General features: G+C 38.2%; 2 protein-coding genes across 2 annotated transcripts; one reads left to right on the top strand and one right to left on the bottom strand.

Annotated features, from left to right (window-relative positions):
• Positions 1-1764: 1764 nt before the first annotated feature.
• Positions 1765-19014, bottom strand: LOC134748597 (N-terminal kinase-like protein). Its single transcript, XM_063683388.1, has 14 exons — positions 18430-19014; positions 18002-18231; positions 17119-17295; positions 16096-16324; positions 15197-15340; positions 14600-14781; positions 13390-13618; positions 11915-12002; positions 11625-11783; positions 11220-11360; positions 9444-9565; positions 8197-8310; positions 7369-7459; positions 1765-6926 (listed from the first exon to the last, which is right to left on the bottom strand). The coding sequence occupies exons 1-14, from the start codon at positions 18805-18807 to the stop codon at positions 6775-6777; spliced, it is 2436 nt and encodes an 811-aa protein (XP_063539458.1). The 5' UTR covers positions 18808-19014; the 3' UTR covers positions 1765-6774.
• Positions 19015-19136: 122 nt separating this feature from the next.
• Positions 19137-21461, top strand: LOC134748578 (large ribosomal subunit protein uL11m). The gene is made up of 4 exons (XM_063683370.1): positions 19137-19407; positions 19483-19672; positions 20275-20441; positions 21302-21461. Exons 1-4 carry the CDS (start codon positions 19273-19275, stop codon positions 21398-21400), a joined length of 591 nt encoding a protein of 196 aa, XP_063539440.1. The 5' UTR covers positions 19137-19272; the 3' UTR covers positions 21401-21461.
• The last annotated feature ends 821 nt before the right edge of the window (positions 21462-22282 follow it).

Raw genomic sequence — 22282 nt, 5'->3', positions numbered from 1 at the left:
TCCGCCACTGAAATCTCAGTCGGGTTCATGGGTTAAAAGTCCCAAAGAAAAAGCCGAACTCTTCGCGCAACACCTTAGCAAAGTTTTTATGCCCAATACTAGCTCAATGACAGACTTCGAACATGAGGTGAAGGCTTACCTGGAAAGCGATCAACAACTATCACTGCCTATCCATGCTATTACTCCAAGAGAACTACAAAAGGCAATAAAAATGCTAAGCAATAAGAAGGCACCTGGTTTCGACTTAATAACGGCAGAAGTCTTGAAACACATACCTAAAAAATCTATTGTCTATGTGACTATGCTTTTTAATGCCATAATGCGAATACATTATTATCCCAGACTATGGACAGTTTCTCAAATCTGTATGATACCCAAACCAGGAAAAACGCCTACAGACCCAAGTTCCTATAGACCAATTAGTCTTCTGCCAATAATGTCAAAACTCTTCGAAAAGCTTTTCCTGCGGAGACTCAAGCCAATCCTAGAAAAAGAAGCTATCATACCCAACCACCAGTTTGGATTTCGAGAACAACATTCAACAGTAGAACAAGTACATCGTGTGGTAAACAAGATAAAACAATCATTGGAACAAAAGGAATACTGTGCCGCTGTGTTTCTGGATATCCAGCAAGCATTTGATAGAGTCTGGCACGATGGACTATTGCATAAACTGAAAATGTTATTACCAAACTCATTTTATATGGTTTTAAGATCTTACCTACAAGACAGAAAGTTTCAGGTCAAGTTTGGCGATGAAGTATCCCAGTTGTACAACATCAAAGCCTCTGTCCCGCAAGGTTCGGTACTTGGTCCTGTTCTTTACTCAATTTTTACGGCTGACCTACCATGTAGTGAAGAAGTAGTAACAGCAACATATGCAGACGATACAGCCTGTCTTGCAAGCCACGTAAACCCAACCATAGCAGCTGAAAAATTACAAACTCATTTACGCAAGATAGAAGAATGGCTTGAAACGTGGAGAATAAAGCCAAATGTTAATAAATCAGTACAAATAACATTCACACTACGAAGAGAGAGCTGTCCAGCCGTGAACCTGAGAGGAGAACAGCTACCCCAGGAAACTTGTGTAAGATACCTTGGTCTTCACCTGGATAGGAGACTAACATGGGCCAACCATATTAAAACAAAGAGAAAAGAAGCAGACCTTCGTTACAAGCGCCTGTACTGGCTGATCGGCCGACAATCACCTCTGACACTATCTAATAAAATGCTAGTGTATAAAAGCATTATAAAACCCATATGGACATACGGGATTGAACTCTGGGGAACGGCCAGTAACTCAAACCTCGAGATTCTACAAAGGTTTCAGAATAATGTCCTAAGGGCTGTAACATGTGCACCATGGTTTGCAAAGAATACAGAGATACATGAATACCTAAATATTCCAACAATCAAAGAGGAGGTTAACAGATATTGTGTTAAGTACAAAGAACGACTAAAAAAACATACAAACGAACTTGCAAGGGACTTGGTTAACATCAATGACAATCCGAGTAGGCTGAAAAGGTGGCAAATACTGCGGCTAGACCAGAGGCACTAGAAGATAAATTATATTTTATAAAAGTCAAGAGAGAGTATTTAATGGAAGACCTCTCAAAACCCTTAAAAAGACAGAACATCTGATTATGGCTAGAACGGCCGATTGCAGATAAAATGAAAAAAAAAAAAAAAAAAATCTGTGACAATGTCTAATAATGGACAAAAACAACATTGTTTGCAGACTAGAAAAAAAGGCCAACATTGTAAATTTTAAACTTTTATTTACAGAATTGTAAATTTCAGTTGCAGACAGAATAATATTTACCACACGACTTCGATATCAGTTCAATATCGGAAAAAATTATCAACATACGCACAATAACAGTTCCCGGTATATTTAGTTCAAATCCCATTTTAGTTTGAATATACAATCTGTTATATTTCTCATACATTCATATTGTTAATATACTCTGAAATCGTTAAAATTCTGTCATGGTTTTATATCAACTCCACACTGAATTTACTTTAAGGACATTTGGTTCTTGTGGATATTAAATAAATATTTAAAGTTAGCTGCGTAATTGATGTATTGACGAAGGTACAAAGTTATACAATCCCGTACCTTGCGATAAAGAAGAAAATTGTATATCTCTATATTTAAATGTAACAACATGGGTGCATTCTACCATCTCAAGAATGTCGATCTTATTTTTTCACAATATAAAAAATCGATTTAGTATACATTTATAAAGTTTAATACTTCCATGTTAGCGGCAAGACTTATTTATTGAGCGCAAGCCATTCTGTTTGACATGTTTACTACTTGAACTTATCGATCTATCGTTTGAGCATCGCTCGGTTTTTTTTTCCAATTAATTTGACGATATAACTCACCCGAAATCGATCGGTAGTTGCAGTAATATCTCGTTCTTACAGCACTCTACCTCGAAAGGCTCACCATATACAATTTTCCTATTTTTAATTTCAACCTTGTTGTATAACTTGTATAGTAAAATGGGATGAATATGGTTTGTTTGAGATGCCATAAAACAAAAGAAATGCTACTTCATTTGTTTTATTAAAGGTTCTAATTAGATTGAAACGGAGTGTTCATTGTAATGCACACTGGGCCTTAGGAGGTGACTGTGTGAACGTTAGTACCGCTAGACATTTATGGGGGTTTTCAGAAAAAATGGTATTGTTTACTTTTTTTCGTAAAACGATCAACTTTTGGGTTATTTAGACTGTCACGAGCACTATTGAATGAGACAAAGAAAAAAAGTGTCCCCAGTTTTTCATACAAATTTTAGGTGTCTGTTTTTATACGGTCCATACAAAATGTATGTGAAAATGCGTTACAAAACTGAATTTTTTTTGGTCTCATTTAAAAAAAATCGATAGTCCTCGTGATTCTGAGTAGAAATAACCCAAAAGTTGATGGATTTACGAAAGAAAAAAGTAAATGGTACACTTTTAAGTGAAAATGCTCTTATGTCAAGAAGAAGATCTTGCCAAAATCCGCGCATCCACGTAAAGAAACTAAACATATAAATTCTGCCTCTCCAAGGCTTTCTTACAATAATCTATACAATCTTTTCGGAGTCTAAAGCGTATCGGATAGGATAAAATATTACTAGATCTTTCAATGAGCAAATACCAAAAAATGTGATTCATTACAAAGTATATTCCACTAAATTTCCTATTAACATGATTGTAAAATGCTTGTAATGATAAAGTAAAATCCTAGTAAAATTCATAGACCGACTCAAGTCTGTTCCATCGAACATCACTTATTATGACGTTGTGACTCAAATAGTGGGATTCAAGATGGCGAAACTTGCTCGAAACAGACGATCATTCTTATTGCAAGTATAGCAAATAGTCATAATGAATCCCATTAATCAAATCATCAATTTAAATATACATTTCATGTCTCTGAATGGAAAACAACCTACCGGTACTCATCCTTTTAGGCGTTCGCATTACTATTTATCTAAATGAAAAAAGAAAAAAATATATATGGTAATACAAATAGAAATGCTACAAGACAAATTTAAAATCTTGCTTCATTTGTTTTAAATAAAACAAAAGAAAGAGCTTTTACTCGAATATTTGAGAATGAGATAGCTATATTAAGTACCGGCCCCGGAATGTCCATAGTAACACACACACACACAAGCACTTACACCGAATTGACACCCTCATTTCCTTGGCTTCCCTTATTCGTTCCATGGAACTTATTGATTAAGAAATAGAGTTAAAAATGCCACACATTTCAGTTCTAAAGAGCAAATAGGGTATACCTATCTGTACCTGAGACACAGAGTGAAGTATGTTGAATGACAAGAACTATAAGGACCGTACGCATTGAAGGGTCTGCCATCTTGTGGCTTGTTCGGAAACTTAAACTTGACCAATTACAAGTGTCAATACACTTCGCGCTAATAAACAGGGGATGCTGCGTCCTACAATTGCACGCTCACCATAGGGGGGGGGGGGGGGGGGGGGGGGGGCTATAGCGTTAAATAGTTTTACAAATCTCTCGATCACCAGCATCAAAGTATAATTAGAAATGGACGTTATTGGCAACCGACAAGGTACCTAATTGCCCGAAAGAGCCATTTTTTTCGCGCGATATACTGGTACTACTAAACTAGGCATGAACCCTCAGTCCTTACTCAATCAAAGTAAGAAAAAGCGTCAATTTGCTATATCTCTCAATCTTGATACGGCCAAAGAATTTGTTTTTTGTACCACTTTGTACCTTGTCGCAGTGACCAGTGATAATCGTTATGAAAGCCGTTATGTGACGATCAATCTCATAATGGTATGTCAGTGTGACAAAGCGACACATAGCATTTTGACGATTCTATAGTATAGTATAAAGTATTAAATCATTTTACGGTTTAGACTCACTTGTTTTAGTCACTCGCGCGACATGTTTTGGAGAGCCTAGGTCTCCTTTCTCAAGCACTAATAGTGCGAGCAGCGTTCACGACGACCGTGTGTTGCGTACTGCCGCTGCCGCGCGCCGCGTCGCTCGCTGCGCGCGCGCCGAGTCCGAGAAAACCGGTTGGGGGAGGTCTTGCGCTATCGTTGTAGGCGGGCACAGTGGTGTGTTTGGGTTTGGGTCACCTAACACTTGTAGCGCCACACAGCACGAACTCACTATTAGTGCTTGAGAAAGGAGACCTAGGCTCTCCGAAACATGTCGCGCGAGTGACTAAAACAAGTGAGTCTAAACCGTAAAATGATTTAATATCAGTATGTCTCACAACAGTTTAAATTCGATAAATTCGATAGTATAACGTTTTCAATTCACTCTGGTTCTAAGGTACAAAATTCCGATTGCACTCTCCCGTCTCGAGCTAACCGACTGTACAAAGCGAAGTTATATGCTAGAGTAAAATATGGCGACGGCGTTCTACCGTTCAGGGCCTGTGGATTCAAAACTCCCAAACCCAGGTATTTACAGTTAAATAAGAAATGCTTTTTCAGAATATGCACCTTCCCCCCAAAACAATGAGAAGAGTAATATTGTAATGTATCTAAGACCTAAGTAATTAATCGTCGATCGTAACATCGATCAAAGACAATCGATTTTGAAATTAATCGTCGAATGATTGATAGACGGGTTGATGTTGTGTCGCCCATCTTATGTCAAAAATACACCAAGAAAGTATGTAGTGAACCCTATTGCAATGGCTTAAGGCTTATATATCCTAACGTAAATAACATAAGTTTTTATAAATAAATAATAATAAATCCGTTTATTTAAAAGACAACATAGGTCCACACATACATGTGATAATGATATACATTTTTAGATTGATGATTTTGATGGATAAAAATCAAAGAAGATAAAACTCAATTAACTTTAAAACATCCATATTTTGAGGAAAAAAAATCTTTTCCAAAACCAACCTGTTTTGGAAAAGTATTTTATATACATTCAGTAAATATTCCTAATTCGGAAAAGTGCATATTTCGAAAAATTTTGGGCTTAGAAAATGGATTCTTGGCAAGTATCTCCACGACCCTAAGAATCTCAAACTGTCAATAGAGACGTGACCCGGCTTAAATTCTCTCACCTATCTAATAACAGTTCCAATTCTTAACAAATATCAATTACAATTTAATAAATTACCACATCGGGTCCAAAACCTGTAAGTCGTAGGTTGCAAAGATAACCTTAACATACGAATTGAAAATGGTACCGTTTTCAGACAAAAGTCGCCATCCACTTTACCACTTTGTCGGTTATCAATAAGGCACTAAGACATTACATACAAATCGCTTATTGACCGACAAAGTAGTACGTTTTTGTCTGGATAGAACACTTTATACCTATTTAATTAAAACGCCTTATTGGCTTCTAGTCTCACTGGAACGCTCAGCATCAGTTATAACACTTGTTCCCAAACTTTCAGAGCTACTGATCAACGTTTTGACATTTTCGCTTCATTCGCTGCAGTGATTTGTTATAAATACATACATTTTAGTACTTATACAATAATTAAAATTTGAGTTAAACAAAAAATATTAATAATTTGAATAACAATAAATAATCATAATACAATATTATCTACAATAATGATCATAGTAACATTTTAGAACAGTATTTCTCAACCCTCAACGAATGAGTGAGAAAAAAGACCCCCTAAGGTTAGGAAGGTTGAGAACTCCTGCTCTAGAATGTCTGGTAAAATCAGGATAGAAACTTACCAACAATCACCTTTATCTCGTTAGCATAAAACACATTTTTGTTTGGCGAAAGTGCCACATACACGCCATGTCATATAACATAAGGCCGGGGGCCATCAAAAGTTTCGTCGTATATTTCTTAAAATTTGAAAAGTGTTGCTCTGAACACCTGAAAGAAGAAGAGTACGAGAACGTACGTCCGTATATGATCTGAGAACCTATCGCGAACACCGAAATTTGCAAATTGTGGGCATCTTTCTCCTTTACTTCAATTAAGGCATCATTTTCAATTGTGGCTGAATGCCGATGGGTCTGTGCCTTCGATGCCTAAACTGCAAAAAATTCCAAAATGGTGGACGAACGTTTGAAATGTCACCGTATTTAAAAATGATATCGCTTCAAATTTAGTTTTTTCTTCGCAAGTGTGATGAAAAACATTGTGTGTAACTCCGGGGGTGAGAATATTGTTACTCGAGTCTTTAATTCACTCCAGCCTGCGGCTGACGTGGATATAAAGTCTCTCGTACAATATTTCACTTACGTTGCACAGTACTATAATAGTTGTATTCAGAATGGCGGCGGCGGCGCCGCGAGCTTGGCGGCGAGTTTCATGGGCCCCTGCCCTCTCGCGCTGCGCCGTGCTTCCATCTCTCTCTGTCGCTGTAGTTTGCGCTCTTCACGCTTTCGTCGTATCTCGTCCATTTTTGAGGCGTTGTTTTCTATAATAAACGGGGGATATTACTAAAAATACAAGACACAATGTTAACTTGACCATTGTGAACCTTATTGCAACTAAATATGGTTTTCCAAAGGCCAGTTACGTAGTAGTTGTTGGGGTATGATTGAATACCTAATTTTAATAATTAAAAAGTCAATCACAACCATAATTAAGCGTGTGTATGCTTAACCCTTTTCCAGGCCGCACCGATCTACAATTTTTTCTCAAAAAATCCAAATATATTCCAATTCAATCAGCTTTAATGATTCATTTGAAGACAAGTCACATTTCCCGAAAGTGCTACTAATCTGATCCTTAAATCGGAATGCTAAAGTTGAAATTGTATTGGCGTGTATGTGGTCGATAAATCGGACTATGACTAGAAAAGGGTTAAGTGAGCGTGCTGTGAGCGTAATTGGGAACATATAGACGGTGATGCTCACCGTCAGCGTCCTCCTCGATGGGCTCGAACTCCCCGTCCTCCCAGCCGCCGAGCGAGTCGTTGCTGTTCTGCGGCGCCGCCAGCCGGTGCTCCTGCAAATTGTTCATTTATACTCTTGCACGGCCACCTTGGTAGTAGAAAAAGGCAGCTCATTTACAAAAACCGGACAAAAGCGACTCGGATTCGCGCACGAAGGGTTCCGTATCATTACGCAAAAAACGGCAAAAAAATCACGTTGGGAGCCCCACTTAAATATTTATTTTCGTCTGTTTTTAGTATTCGTTGTTATAGCGGCAACAGAAATACATCATCTGTGAAAATTTTAACTGTCTAGCTATCACGGTTCATGAGATACAGCCTGGTGACAGACGGACAGACAGACAGTGGAGTCTTAGCAATAGGGTCCCGTTTATACCCTGAGGGTACGGAACCATAATAAAGCAAGATTTAAACGGTACGAAGCTTCTTAGAATAGGGAAGGGTGGCATTATTTGATGTAGAAGTTAGTTATTTCTAGTTTTAAAGATATACCTAGTCAGTCAAGTCACCCATAGATTAGTATATGTTATTTGTAGTCACCTTCGTTTTTGTCGAAACGGGTCATAAAAATTCCTTTATAGCCACAATTTCTGTTATGTTATATCCCAGCGTGTTATATCTGTATTCATTATTTATTGAAACTTTATCATATATCAGCTTGTGCTCGCGACTTCTTCTACGTGGGATTTAGAATTTATTCTATGTCCTTCTCCAGGCCTCAAACTATCTACATAACTAACTTCATCTAAATCGGTTCAGAGGTTTAATAGTAAGTAGGGATCGTTAGTACCTTGTGTTGCAGCGCTGGGCGCACGTATGTAGCGTTAGCGTGGTTGACGGCAGGTTCCGTCCACGCGGAGTTGTTCCACGTTTCCGAGGGGCTCACCAGTTCGGCCTCTGCAGACTGAAAAATAAAACAATACAATGTGTAATAGGAATATCGGTAATATGCCGAAATTGTTAACAATAATAAAAAACCCCAAGTGACAATATCGTATCAGTCGCGCCACTCATCGCGCGCTAAGAGAGGCACATGGCGACTTTTTCGCATGTGGCCCCTTGTCGCATTTGCAACGCGCGACAGAAGCAATGCAATAGCGATACAAACGCGCGACTGTCGCGGCTGTATCGCGACTGTAGCGATGCTGAATTGCGATAGTAGCTAGCTATATTCGATTCTGCAGCGCCTCTGGGATGTTTGCCGACGCTAGCGTAGAGAACTTTTATGCCATAGTAAAGAAGAAGACGGCGTCTGTGGTGCTGCGGATAAGGGGGAGCTCAAATAGCATCCAGAAAGGTGGGATTTGGATATCCTCCGTCGATATACCGACCTTCATGTCGTATGACCTAGGAAATAAGTATTTTTATGTAATAGGTAGTTTTATAAGTGTTTTGTAACTAACAATTTATGGATCTCAGCTATCTGAAAATAAATAATTTATTTATTTATTTATATTTTTATTTATATGGGCGTTTTCTAAAATAAATATTGAAAACCTGATTTTCACAGATCCTGGTGTTTTTGGGTTCTTTCAACTCAGAATCACTAACATATTCAATCCTGATTATAAAAAGTCCCAAAAATTTGTATAAAAATTGTACATTCCACTACGTCACGCACATACAAATGAAAAAGTTTTTCATTTTATGGAATGGACATTTTGGGACATCATTTTTTAATGGCAGGATGGAGAATGCTGTCGATTCTGAGTAGAATGAGCCCAAGAATGTCCAGATTTGAAAGAATCAGGTTTTTAATATTTGTTTTAGAAAACGCCCACATAGATAGTGTATCGCTGCAATAACTCGCCGTGTGCGATCTTCCTAAAACGCAAGGGGCTGCGTCCGCGCCGCACGACGCTCAGTAGGTAGTTAACTAGTTAAACGCTCGAGAGCGTAATGCGGACGAGCGAAGTGCGTCTATTCCTCTGCACGCATCACACACGCGTCACGATCCGCTTGTTATCTCAGCCTGTATGGCCAACCTCTTATGTTTAGCTGAACGGTCTTGTTGGGTGTAACGAGGCTTATTCTTACGGGTTGTTCCTGCAGCGTGCCCCACTCGCCGTTGTCCCAGTCGTCTTCGCACAGCGCGGTGAGCGGCGCCGCGGCCGCCGCGCTGCCGCTGCTCGTCGGAGACTTGGCGCTCGCTCCTGTGCCTATATAAAAGAGTAGTTTGTAAGTGAGAGAGTAAGCAATAGGGGCTATTACTGCAATGTTCTGCCACCAGAGCGCAGCACTAGCCCGCTTAGTATACCATAGAGTAACTTATACATACTGTGCCTTTAACTTAACAGTTTTTTGACAAGTTTTCAGAGATAGTAAAATATGACATTGATGCATCAAGGCGGTTTGTTTCCAGAGGACCTACCGCGAAACGCGAATCCGAAATTTCAGTATCTGCCTCTTTATCGCTCGAATATGCAAAAGTGACAGATATGCTAGATAACGAAATTTCGATTTTCTTGTTTCGCGATAGACCCTCAGATTGTGGAGTTTCGCGTAATATTCCCTATTGTCTATGAGTGCTGTACGAGTCACACTGGTTGGATAGCTCACATATTCTTTTTAAAGAACTGAGCAAAAAGCTCATCGACCCTACTGGAGACTAGAGAGCTGGCAGCTTTCTCTCACAGCGCATAAGTATTGCCATCCAGCGAGGGAATGCTGCCTACGTCTTTGGCACGAGAAAAAGGCCCCCCTTTTTTAGATGTATTTTAATTAATATTAGCTTTATTATTTAATTTCTTTTAAGTAGTTTTGAATATACAGTGTAAACTCTATATAACGTCACTCGATATAACGATTCACTCCCTATAACGTCGACATTTGTTGGCTATAGTTGCTTTACTTTAATATTAATTAGCGTGTTAATTAAGGAGGAAGAGGAACATGTCGCAGAAAAACTTAACAATTTTAATTTTATGTTTCAGGTCATTGGCGGATGGGTGTGATACGCAGCAGACATTTTTTAATGATAATTAGGAAAATTGTATATGTATACGTAATATAACAAATATGAATAATATAATACGTAATATAATAGAAAACAAAAAGTTTGCCAAATACCGGACCGGAGTCTCGGCCCCCAATACCACTTTGTGGCAAGTGGGTTCAATTTAAGCTCACATGTTCTTTTTAAAGAACTGAGCAAAAAGCTCATAAGACACTACTGGAGACAAGAGAGCTGGCAGCTTTCTCTCGCAGTGTATAAGTATTGCCATCCAGCGAGGGAATGCTGCCAGCTTCTTTGGCACGATGCCACGGGGGCCTTTTTTAGATGTATTTTAATTAAGATTAGTTTTAGTATTTAGTGTTTAATTTGTTTTAAGTAGTTTTGCATATATGTATACAACATATAGTTTAATAGGAATTAAATTAATAAATGAACGGTCTATTTATTTTCACTTCGTTTACGAAACGATATTAAAATCGCACATTCGGTTATGTGAATAAAAAACCGGCCAAGAGCGTGTCGGCCTGCCCACAAAGGATAATTTCGTGCCTTCGTACGATACGAAAGAAGCAAAAACAAAAGAGTGAACTTTTTTTGGGTTTCAATAAGACTTCTTCAGGTATTCCAGATATTACTTATCCAAGTTTGCTAATTTTCCCTTTATCAGTGCGCTAAACCCCAAACCAAATTTCATCTCTCTAGGTTTAGTGGAAGTACTAGTTCTATTTTGATGATCAATAAGTCAGTCAATAAAAAAAAATTAGGGCTTACGCGATAGCTTTCGAAACCTTTTATTGGGTAGTTTGAGACACTGTAAAACACTGTTTTGTGTATGTGTATGTGTGTACGTCACGTACCCGCGCTGGAGTCGATCTCGCCCCAAGCCGCCATGTCCCAGTGCTCGGGGTCGTAGTCGGACGCGGACTCGCTGTGTTCCAGTGACGTCATCGATGTAACTGACGAAGTTGTAGTTGACATGCTTGAGGATGATGGTTGCTCTGAAAAAGAAAACATATTTATAACGGACTGTGATAGGTGGGTAAGTACAGCGGACATATTTCTCCCTACATTTTTATGATATAGGAGGCAAACAAGCAGACGAACACCAGGGGCCTGTTTATCAAAAGCTTGTAGCTTGTAATACAAGTGGAAGTCGTTTTTTGACAGCTTTTGTTAGAAAGGGACTTCCACTTGTATTACAAGTTTACAAGCTACAAGCTTTTGATAAACGGGCCCCAGAGGGGTTGTGAAGACCGCCTTACCTAGTGAGCCCGGCTTGGACAGCACGGACTTGGGGTGCTGCGCGCGCGCCGTGTCGGAGTGCGAGCGGTAGAACTTGGCCGTGACGGCGGTCACTGCCCAGCCCGCCCAGGTTGCTGCTGCGTTGCTGAGAGATGGGGTGGCTGTGTGGACGTCCGCCTCTGCAAATAACAGATATTGACAGACAAGTCGCGGGCAGAAGCTAGTTATAAGAATAATACCTCAAAGTTTTTGAACAGCAAATTTTAGACAAAATATTGTGTGAGTACTGTGAGTGCTATTTGATACATACCCATTCCTTCCTTCAGACTTGGATCTTCTGAAACCTTCTCTAACTTGCCGAGGAAGCCCTTGATAGTCCTGAATGCTGCGTCGCGAACCTGGAAGTATAGGTATAATCAAAGACCTATTGATTGTGCAAGATGTGGAAAGAATAAGACAGACAGAATTTAGTGCTTTTAATTTGACAGCTAAACGAGATGGCGCTGTACGGCTCCATAAATTAGAAGGTAACTTTGATTGTCAAAAGTTGACGTTTGAAAATACATGGCGAAGTTTTTAGTCAAAAAATTCATTTTAGACACAAGCTTTTATCGCTGACTGTACTCGTCGAGACAATTCAAACAAAGCCAAACACGATTAGGCTTCGTTGTTTTATCACAGAGTTCCTATGGCCACCTCCTGTGTCCGTCATCAGATCAACTTGATTGTACCATATGTAATGGCATTGTCACCCAACTTACATACGTATGTGAAGTTACAGCACAATCGAATAATGGAAAGTGGATCTAAATTAGCTTGTAACATTGCAAGCTACATAAAAGTTTGTAAAATATGAAGAACATGAATAAGAAAATGTATAATGAGTGACATTTTCACTCGGAATATGAATGACAGACTGAGAGGACATTCTCTGAAGCTGGCACGGACGCAGAGTAGTAGCAACCCAAGACGACACTTCCTGTCTAACCGTGTAGTGAAAGTGTGGAACAGTTTGCCCGAATCCGTAATCAGTGCGCCTTCAGTTAACTCCTTTAAAAACAGACTCGACAAACATTTTACGAATGGACCGAACACAAGTGCAGGACATTGATATGCACGTATCAGCTATTTTAAGCTGCCTGTGCATTCGTATATAATAATAATATAATATAATAATTCTTACTCAACTCGGAAAGTATCTACAAATATAAAATGCAAAAAAATTGACAATCAAGCATAGTACTCGTAGATATTGGATAGTAGATTAGGGTGACTTTTATTTGTTTTAGAAAACAATGAAACAAAAGAAATGCTACTTTATGTAGTTTCTAAAAGGTTCGAATTAGATTAAAACAGAGTGTACATTGTAATGCACACTGGGCCTTAAGAGGTTAACACAGGTTAACGAACTTTTTGTCTCAACACTCCAGTTACGATGCGACTCCATTACATTAAAGGTCAAATAAATTGAACATATTTTAATGAACGATGACAACATTCGCTTTGAAATGAAAACTATGTCATCAGAGATCGTCAACCTTATCTTATATCTTTAAACTTTTGGACGCCAATAACGCGAGGAAGAAGAAGGAGGTGCTGCCCCCTACAGATGACGCACGCTCTACTGCGCGTAATACGGTCTGCCATCTAGTGGCTAAAATCTAAAAATAAAAACATGATATTATGCTTCGCGCGAATGAACAGGGGCTTCTGTGCTGCCCCCAACATATAAAGCACACTCCCTATAAAGCGGAATAATCTGTATCGATTTGGATCATTTCTTACCTGTTTCTCCGGATCGTTAGTCAAAGGACACAACGCCGGCAGAACTCTGTTAGCCACCTCAGCCAACAGGAAGTACTGCTGTGTAGCTGCCAGCGCTAGCACTCCGGCTTGCCGCGCGGGCGGGAAGGCATCCCGGGTGGCTCGCACGAACGCCGACACGAGGACTTTCTGCCGGATCTGGGGGTGCAAGTGCGCCGCCACCTTGCCTAGGCACACTGTGGTGTTTGTCCTAAAAATATATGCCGTTGTAATAAACTGTAAATTTCCGTCAAATATTTTTTTTGTCCAATATTACAGTCGCCATTAGATACATTGCAGCGTGAGCTCGCAATTATGCCTACGAATCTCGTCCCGCCGGCGGTACAAAAGCCAGCTAGTTGGTTGCCACACGCGCTCACGCAAGCACGTTACTGCGCGCTTTGCCAAAATAATGTTTTCAAAACAAATAAAAAATCATAGTTTTTTCCTCTTTCGATAGATGAGGAAAAGTAAGTAGATAAGTAAGTAGAGTTTGAGAGAAGCGTAGGCAACCCTAGCGTTGTGTCGGTGCGCGCGGTGCAGACAGCGGCGCGTTGAAGGTCACTCCATTGTATTTTTGTGTAGGTATCAAAACGACGTATTTGCGTTTTCTTTGAGAGATAAGTATCTGTTTGTAAGAACTATTATATAATCTGTGCTAAGGCGCTCATAATTATCAAGGCATACACTTACGTCTTGATAATAGAGACAGTGGTCAGATATTTGTGAACACCTTGGTTGTCGCCCATCCATAGAGCAAATAATGATTATTAGTGCTATGCATATGCATGCGAATGTCTAGTAAGTTTCAAGCGTTCAAGCAAATATCTGTAAGGTTTTATTAAATATATTTCTCGATTCCTAACTACTCATACCTTATACCCAACTGGTCATCTTTAGACTGCAGTATCACGAAATGCCTCAGCACCTCAATGTTGAGGTTGTTGTATTTGAGTTTTGATGCCAGATGAACTATGGACTTGACCGTCTGTTCGCGTATATCAGGTGTCTAGATTCCTAGCTACTCATACCTTATGCAGCCCTGGTCATCATTAGACTGCAGCCTGGCGAAATGCCTCAGCACTTCAACGTTGAGGTTATTGTAGTTGAGCTTCGACGCCAGATGCACTATGGACTTGACCGTCTGTTCGCGTATATCAGGGTTGTTGTCTAGATTCCTAGCTACTCATACCTTATGCCGCCCTGGTCATCTTTAGACTGCAGCCTCGCGAAGTGCCTCAGCACCTCAACATTGAGGTTATTGTAGTTGAGCTTCGACGCCAGGTGCACTATTGACTTGACCGTCTGTTCGCGTATAACGGGGTTAGTGTCTAGGAACCCGTGTACCACTTGTGGGAAAATTTGGTCGTTTACCTGTGGAAAAGTAAGATTTTGTTGATTGTTCAGGATATATTCCAGATTTTTGGACTGTAATGAAACCAGGTAAGGAATAGAACCCGCTTAATATGATCACTTTTAGTAAGATTTTAAGTGTAAAAGGTCATTTTATAGTGTTTTTTGCACCTTGTTTTCAATCATATTTTCACAGTACTTTCAGGTGGAAAAGATATTAGGATATATAAATAATTAGAATTTCCTTGAAGTGAATTTGTCATTTCGATCCCAAAACGCATTGGCAATTTAAAAAGGTAGGCCAAAACTTATTAATATTCAATTAAAGTATTTTCCTCTTATCTTTACAAAATAAAAGTAAACCAAGAACACAAGTCAACATATAATTTAGTTCACTTATCAAAAAGACAACAACCTTAATTAAATGTGCACTCACCGTGGAGTTCTGCAGATGCATGATGAATTGGTCTAATTGCTGCAGCAGCCGCGACCGCGTGGTGCGATCGTTTGACGCAAACAATTTTACTACGCACGGCACGATCTGCTTTTGGTACGATTCCTCGTCTAGCAGTTTACCTAGCTGAAAATTAAATTAAAATTAATATGAATCCCTCATTTACTGACTTGGCACACAAATTTAACCATTCAACCGAATTATTTATGTAGAATTGACCCTTTAAACCTTTCTATCATAATTTTCCTCTTGAAAGTCGCACATCCTGATCATTTCCAACCTTATGAAACGCTCATAAACATTTTTATAAGTGATAAAATTATTTTCTAATCTTTTATAGTTTCAATTTCATTAGCACTCTAATCTTCTCTCAAGAGATTTAAATCTTTTAAAATATCGGTATTTACATTTTCTCAGCATTTTGATTTAGATACCATCTCTGGAGAACAAAAAGTCACCTTAGTTCAGAGTACATTTTAATTTTTCAGTATGTATTCATACTACATAGTATGCATTCTACATTGATTCGCCATATTGGTTGAACATCAATTTAAATGTCTAATACATACTCTAAGGTCCACTTGCACGCGCCACGCGGTTAAATCGTTAATCTAGTGTTAAATTGTACTGGCAACCATGGTAACTCCAGGTTTAAGCGGTTAACCCGGGTTAGTTGAATGGTGCAAGTGGGCCTAAGTGTTCATTCAGACGCCAATCATAATCAATGAACTCCAATATTTGAACAGGCTGTTAAACTGCAAAGCACCAATTTATGAACCAATATGAATAATAATAGTAGAAGAGTTGGATAATTTAAGAAACAGTAGTAGTAACATTAAAGCAAAGCCTTTACTATAATCAATACCATTTTATAAACATACCTTGAACATGGGCGCCAACACTGCCGACCCCGCGTCCCCATATTGGAACGCTGTCAACAACTGCGGCAGTATCTTGTGGACACACACAGCTTCCGGAAAGTTGTCCAAGTATGAGCTAAGCGTGGAGAAGAACCGACCTTTCTCGATCTTATCCTTGATTTGCATCTCTTCTAGAAACAGCATAGTGTCTATAAGATCGTTTTTGAAGTAGCCACCCATTTTTCTACACCTGAGAAGTGAATAAAAAAAAAGTATTAGTTTCTCAAGTATTTTATTGTATTGCATTTTTTTGTTATTTTATAATTTTGTTTGTATTACAGTTTTCACTAGAAAACATACTTAAGCATAATCATAACTTTTTAGCTTGTCAGATTATACACTCAGTTCGGTAGTGGTAGGACAAAGGCTTTTAAAATCATAACTTTTTATTATTATTATTTTTTGGCACAGAACAGCATATTCTGCCAGCACTGGCACTAAGGTTCACTGTTATAGTTGGCCAAACCAAATTGTCAGTAAATAAGAACAAAAAAAAAACTAAGCTCATACTTTTCTTTTGGGTGCTAGTACTAGTGTAAGACAAAGAAAATATGATTCTCTCTTTCTATGTTTGAAATGAGACAGTACTTTGACAAACTATAGCTAGCAAACCCTATAAATACTAGAGATGCAACGGGTTGGCCGGACACCGGATGATGATGATGATGATGAACTATACTACATTACTAACTACATTCCGGTTTTTCAGGTGCGCATTGTGGAGGTTTTGACCTGTTTCGTAGTGAACATTCGCGCCGACTCATTTTATAGGTTCGAAATGAGTGCGCGTGCAAGTAAGTGGAATGTTTAAATTGTTTTAAAATAATAAACAAGTACAATTATGACCCTGACGGTTTCTTAAATCCAATTTGTTTACTCCAAAATCAAGCAGTAGGTCACTATCCGGTATCCGGCCGGATATTAAGATAGGTCGGATACCGGATAGTAACCGAATATCCGGTGCATCTCTAATAAATACTATACCTCGTAATAATGTCAGCAGGGTTGGGCCGAGATGTAGGGTTGGCACTGACTAGCTCGCAATACAGAGTGCACAGCTGCTTCGGAATGTAGTCCAGAGTCTTGAGGGCTGGTTGGGTTTTGAGAGGGCCGTTAAAGGCCTCCCAAATAAGACAGCCGAGGCCCCACATGTCTGTTGAACTGTAGATAAAGCATAATTTGGAGTTTCTTACAAAATATTTGGTGGTCATTTGAAAGTAAGGCCTCTAAATAAATTTGCTAATATCATGTTCCTCGCGTTGTCCCGGCATTTTGCCACTGCTCATGGGAGCCTGGGGTCCGCTTGGTAACTAAGAATTGGTGTAGGTACTAAATAAATTTGCTAATATAATTTTTTAAATGTATGTTAACCCATATAGGTAGGTCTAGAATTCGTTTTTGGTTGAAACTTCTTAAGTTTATGAGCTCTTTTTCCTACTGATTATTAATTTTAATGAGTAGGAGGAGTTTTTGCCAGTGAGTCAAAAAAAATACAATGGGCATATGGGTTAATGTAAATAAATAAACAAAATTTTATCATGAAACATAAATGAGTATATGAAGCAGAAAAATAATATTTTATCTAAAAACTGTCTAATTGATACATTTCATGACTTATTGCTTTATTTATTTGTGTTGTTTTCAATCAAAAGGTACCACATTGTTGCTTGCCATAAGGACGCTCTGACACGTTATTCATATAGAGATACAATCCAATTTTGTCCTTATGGTAAGCGACAATGTGGTATTGTTTAAATGAAAACGTCACATTTCTACTGAATGAAATTGAATTGAAAATGTACAAGTGATATTTTCCAACACCAATTCATGTATCTTAGAGTGTAACCTTAACTAATATCAATATTACCATTTTGTAACTGCCTTCAGTTTGGCTGGGTCCTTTTTCTCTGGAGGATCATATATTTCAAGTGCCGGTAGAATTTTAATAGGAATAGGGTTTGAAGTGTCCTGTCCGTGTGAAGTGAGGAACTCGAAGCCTCCAAGCTTCCATTCCCCGGCTTGCGTGACAAAGACAGAGTATAAGCATACATTGTTGTGTCTCATGTTACCATCATTATTGAAAAATGATAGTGCTCTCTGTAAAAGAAAAAAAGTTATGGACATGGACAAACAAGTTTAAGTTTTTTTAATATTGTTAAGTCATAGGACCTTTGCATTTATATTAATTTACAAGTGAAATCAATCATTGCAAGTAGCAATTGATATTTGTGGTACATGAAACCAACTACTTCCTAGAACTAAAACCGAGCTCTATGTATAAGTGGCAGTACTTACAGTAATTTGGAAAATTCCCCAAGCTAAGAACAGGTCTTTTTGTTGGCCTTCAAGTTTCATATCATCTAATTGGGTAGCTAAAGGCTCTACATATTCTGTAGCTACATATAAAAATTTCTCAGTTTCACAGCTATCTAAATAATGTAAAAGGCTAGGGTGTCTCATAGTCTTAAGTTTCTTGAGTGAGGCCTTTGCTACGTCGAACATCGTTTCCGAATTCTTTTGAACGTCGAAAAGGAATATCGATACTTCGTCTTGTGTACCCCTCTTCTTTCCCTTGTGCAAAGACCATACTGTCTTATCTTCTAAACCACGCACTGGATCACCCACTTCATAAGGAAAATCCTTTGTAGGATCTCGCGAGAAAAACGACCACATATTGCGTTTTTATCAACACTTCTTTTCAACTAGAACGCATGATTGCTAATGGGTGCAGTTACTTAAATCACAAGAAATATGAAAGACTATTTCATTATAAATATAATTATTTTCAATTATAACACCTTTTAAACATTTAAATCCCTTATAAACATTTACGAGAAAAAAAGAATGAATGGTGAATGAAGTGATGACAAAACTGAAGTGACAGTTCAAACTTTTTTAAATTTGTAAATCTAAACCAAGGTTTGAGTGGGTTTGAGGGAAACAGTCCAAAAATTGACAAGCTTTGGCGTTTATTGCGGTACCTCAAACAGCTCTCCTAAAATTTTTGACATATTAGCTCGCCATTCTAGGTTATGTTATGAAATTAATGAACTTTATTTATTTATTCTATCTTTATTAAAATAATTGCTACTCCTGGTTATAATTTGTGTTAAGTAGAGTTGTTTTTCTCTTCTAACCATGTCTAAATCAGTAGCAAGACTTAAGTCTATGAAGAAAGTTGCTGATAAGATTGATCATTCTTCTAAACTAAGAACCAATATTCCTGCTGGAATGGCTGCTGCTGGTCCACCTTTAGGGCCTATGCTTGGACAGGTATGCATAATTAATTGTCTTTCTCCTAAATTAAGATTATAATCTGGTATCTAAAAATTATAACCTATATTTCAGCGAAACATTAACATAGCTGCGTTTTGCAAAGACTTCAATGAGAAGACTGCAAATATTAAGCAAGGAATACCGTTGCCGACTAGAGTGAAAGTGAATCCTGATCGATCATACCAGCTGACGATTCATCAACCACCAGCAAGTTATTTTCTTAAGCAAGCAGCTGGGATCAACAGGGGTGCCATGGAATCTGGTAAGTTTTTTAGGTTTGCTAGTATTACATTGTGATGATGGCTGCCTTTACGTATATTACCCAAGCATTGCAGCCCTAATTAAGAACATTCCCGCACCCCCAAACCCAGGGTATCAAGATGAGAGTCCTATTTACTCTATCCAGTTTGGGTCTTAAAATAATGTGAACAAAAATCAACGTGTATAAATGTTTTACCTTATTGGTGAGAATACCTACTGAGCATGGATATTTCTTTCATGTTTTTATGTAGAGGGCTTTTTTTGTGAAATGCCCTCTTACCAGTGTCTACACCACCTACTGCACACTCTTGCAATATTTTGAATTCCACTACCCAAAGGTCTGGTCTTTAAGTTAAAAAAAAAAAAAAAAAAACGTTTATTCAAAGATCTTACTTACAACTAAATACATATTTTCTTCTGCCAAACCACACAGTGGTTTGTTGTTGGTTTGTGATATGACCACCTGTTTTTTTTAACCATACAATTATATGTTACACACATGTAATTTGTCTGTATCAGTTTCTATGGCGTTTGAGATGTGTAATCAAAATTTATTGCATTTTTAAATGATTGTTCTAAAATATTTTATCTATACTATTTCAGGAAAGGAGATAAGTGGAAAGATCACATTCAAGCATTTGTATGAAATAGCTAAAATAAAGCAGCAAGATCCCCCTCTGGAGTGGAGACCGCTGAAGGAGATCTGCACAATGCTCATTGCCACGGCCAGGACTTGTGGGATTCAAATAGTTAGAGATTTAGACGCTAAGGTAAATTTTGTTTTAAAAATCTTAATTGAACCAAAATCTACTAATTAAAGTTTACATTTCCATTGTCACTGATGGCAAAGCATTAAAATCACGATCAACCCTTTGACCGCCAAAGACGTCCACAGACGTGCGTGGTTACAGTTTGAGATGGCACATTATATTTTAAGTACCTGGGAGACCGAGCTTTGCTCGGAAAACATATAAAAACTCAATAATGCGCGTTTTACTAGAGATCAGACCAAGCTAGATCGGTTTTTCGCCCCCAAAATATAGCAAATTAAATCGAAATCGTTAGAGCTGTTTCTGAGATCCCCGAAGCAGCAATTGTGCAATCTATGGGATGCAGTTATTTGTTTGAGGGAGCAAGAATAATTGGAATCTTGCTCCACCACATAGCTGCATCTAATAATTAGCCAGACTTGACCACTATGTAACTTAGGAAACTATAAGGACTTACTTCTGAAAAAGATTATCAGAAGTAAGTCCTTATAATTTATAATAATAAATATTATAGGACATTCTTAAACAAATTGACTAATCTCCACAGTAAGCTCAAGAAGGCTTGTGTTGTGGGTACTCAGACAATGATATATATAATATACACTAATACTTAAATACATAGAAAACACCCATAACTCAGAAACAAATATCTGTGCTCATCACACAAATAAATGCCCTTACCGGGATTCGAACCCAGGACCATCGGCTTCACAGGCAGGGTCACTACTCACTAGGCCAGACCAGTCGTCAAATCTTATTACAGCTGTTGAGTTTACTACAATAATTTGCACTACTTTATGCATCTCAGGATCCCATTGTCCATGCTAGTAATTAACATTTTACATATTTCCAAATTTCAGGAATATGGAGAATTTTTGGCAGAAAGAAAGCTAGCTGTAGAGGAACAGAAGAAACAACTCCAAGAAAAGAGAGAAGCTAAAATGTTACGAACTGCGTAGACCTGCTAGTCTGACTGTTAGAAAACTGTTATAATTAGTTTAAATATAGAGTTATACAATAGTTCAATGGTTTGTTGCTTTTTGGCTCATTTACATAATAACCCTATTTTCTGTTGTACTAAATTTATTTTTTCAATCAGTAAACTACTAGAATTACTGCCCATATCATTCAAGAAAAAACCGGCCAAGTGCGAGTCGGACTCGCGCACGAAGGGTTCCGTACCATTACGCAAAAACGGCAAAAAAATCACGTTTGTTGTATGGGAGCCCCACTTAAATATTTATTTTATTCTGTTTTTAGTATTTGTTATAGCGGCAACAGAAATACATCATCTGTGAAAATTTCAACTGTCTAGCTATCACGGTTCATGAGATACAGCCTGGTGACAGACAGCAAAGTCATAGTAATAGGGTCCCGTTTTTACTCTTTGGGTACGGAACCCTAAAAAATTATGGCACTAGTTGACATCAGTGTCATCTCGTATCACTGTAGTTTCAAACAGGTAATGGTACTTTAAATATTTCACATAGGTACTTAGGTAATACTATAATTAGACATACTTTTGCCAAGTGGAACTAACCCACAAACAACTAAATCATCATTAATTTTTTGACTAAAATTAATTTTGCGAATTTTGTGTTGTTGGATCCCATTTTGTAATGTACATTACGATACAAGTGCGAAAAGTAGGAAATGCGCAACGAGTGGCGATAAATTAAAACGAGCGAAGGGAGTGTTTTAAATCGACACGAGTTGCGAATTACCTATTCGCACTTGTATCGTACAACGGTTTACAGTACATATTGCCCTTTAAATTTGCGTCATAGTTGCGTAATGTGCTAATTATCGCACTAGTGCGGTAAAGTAGCACCATATGTACT

The sequence above is a fragment of the Cydia strobilella genome, chromosome 16 (genome assembly GCF_947568885.1).
Source record: "Cydia strobilella chromosome 16, ilCydStro3.1, whole genome shotgun sequence".
NCBI lineage: Eukaryota > Metazoa > Arthropoda > Insecta > Lepidoptera > Tortricidae > Cydia > Cydia strobilella.
The sequence above is the reverse complement of the archived record's forward strand: the minus strand, read 5'-3'. Positions and strand labels throughout refer to the sequence as shown.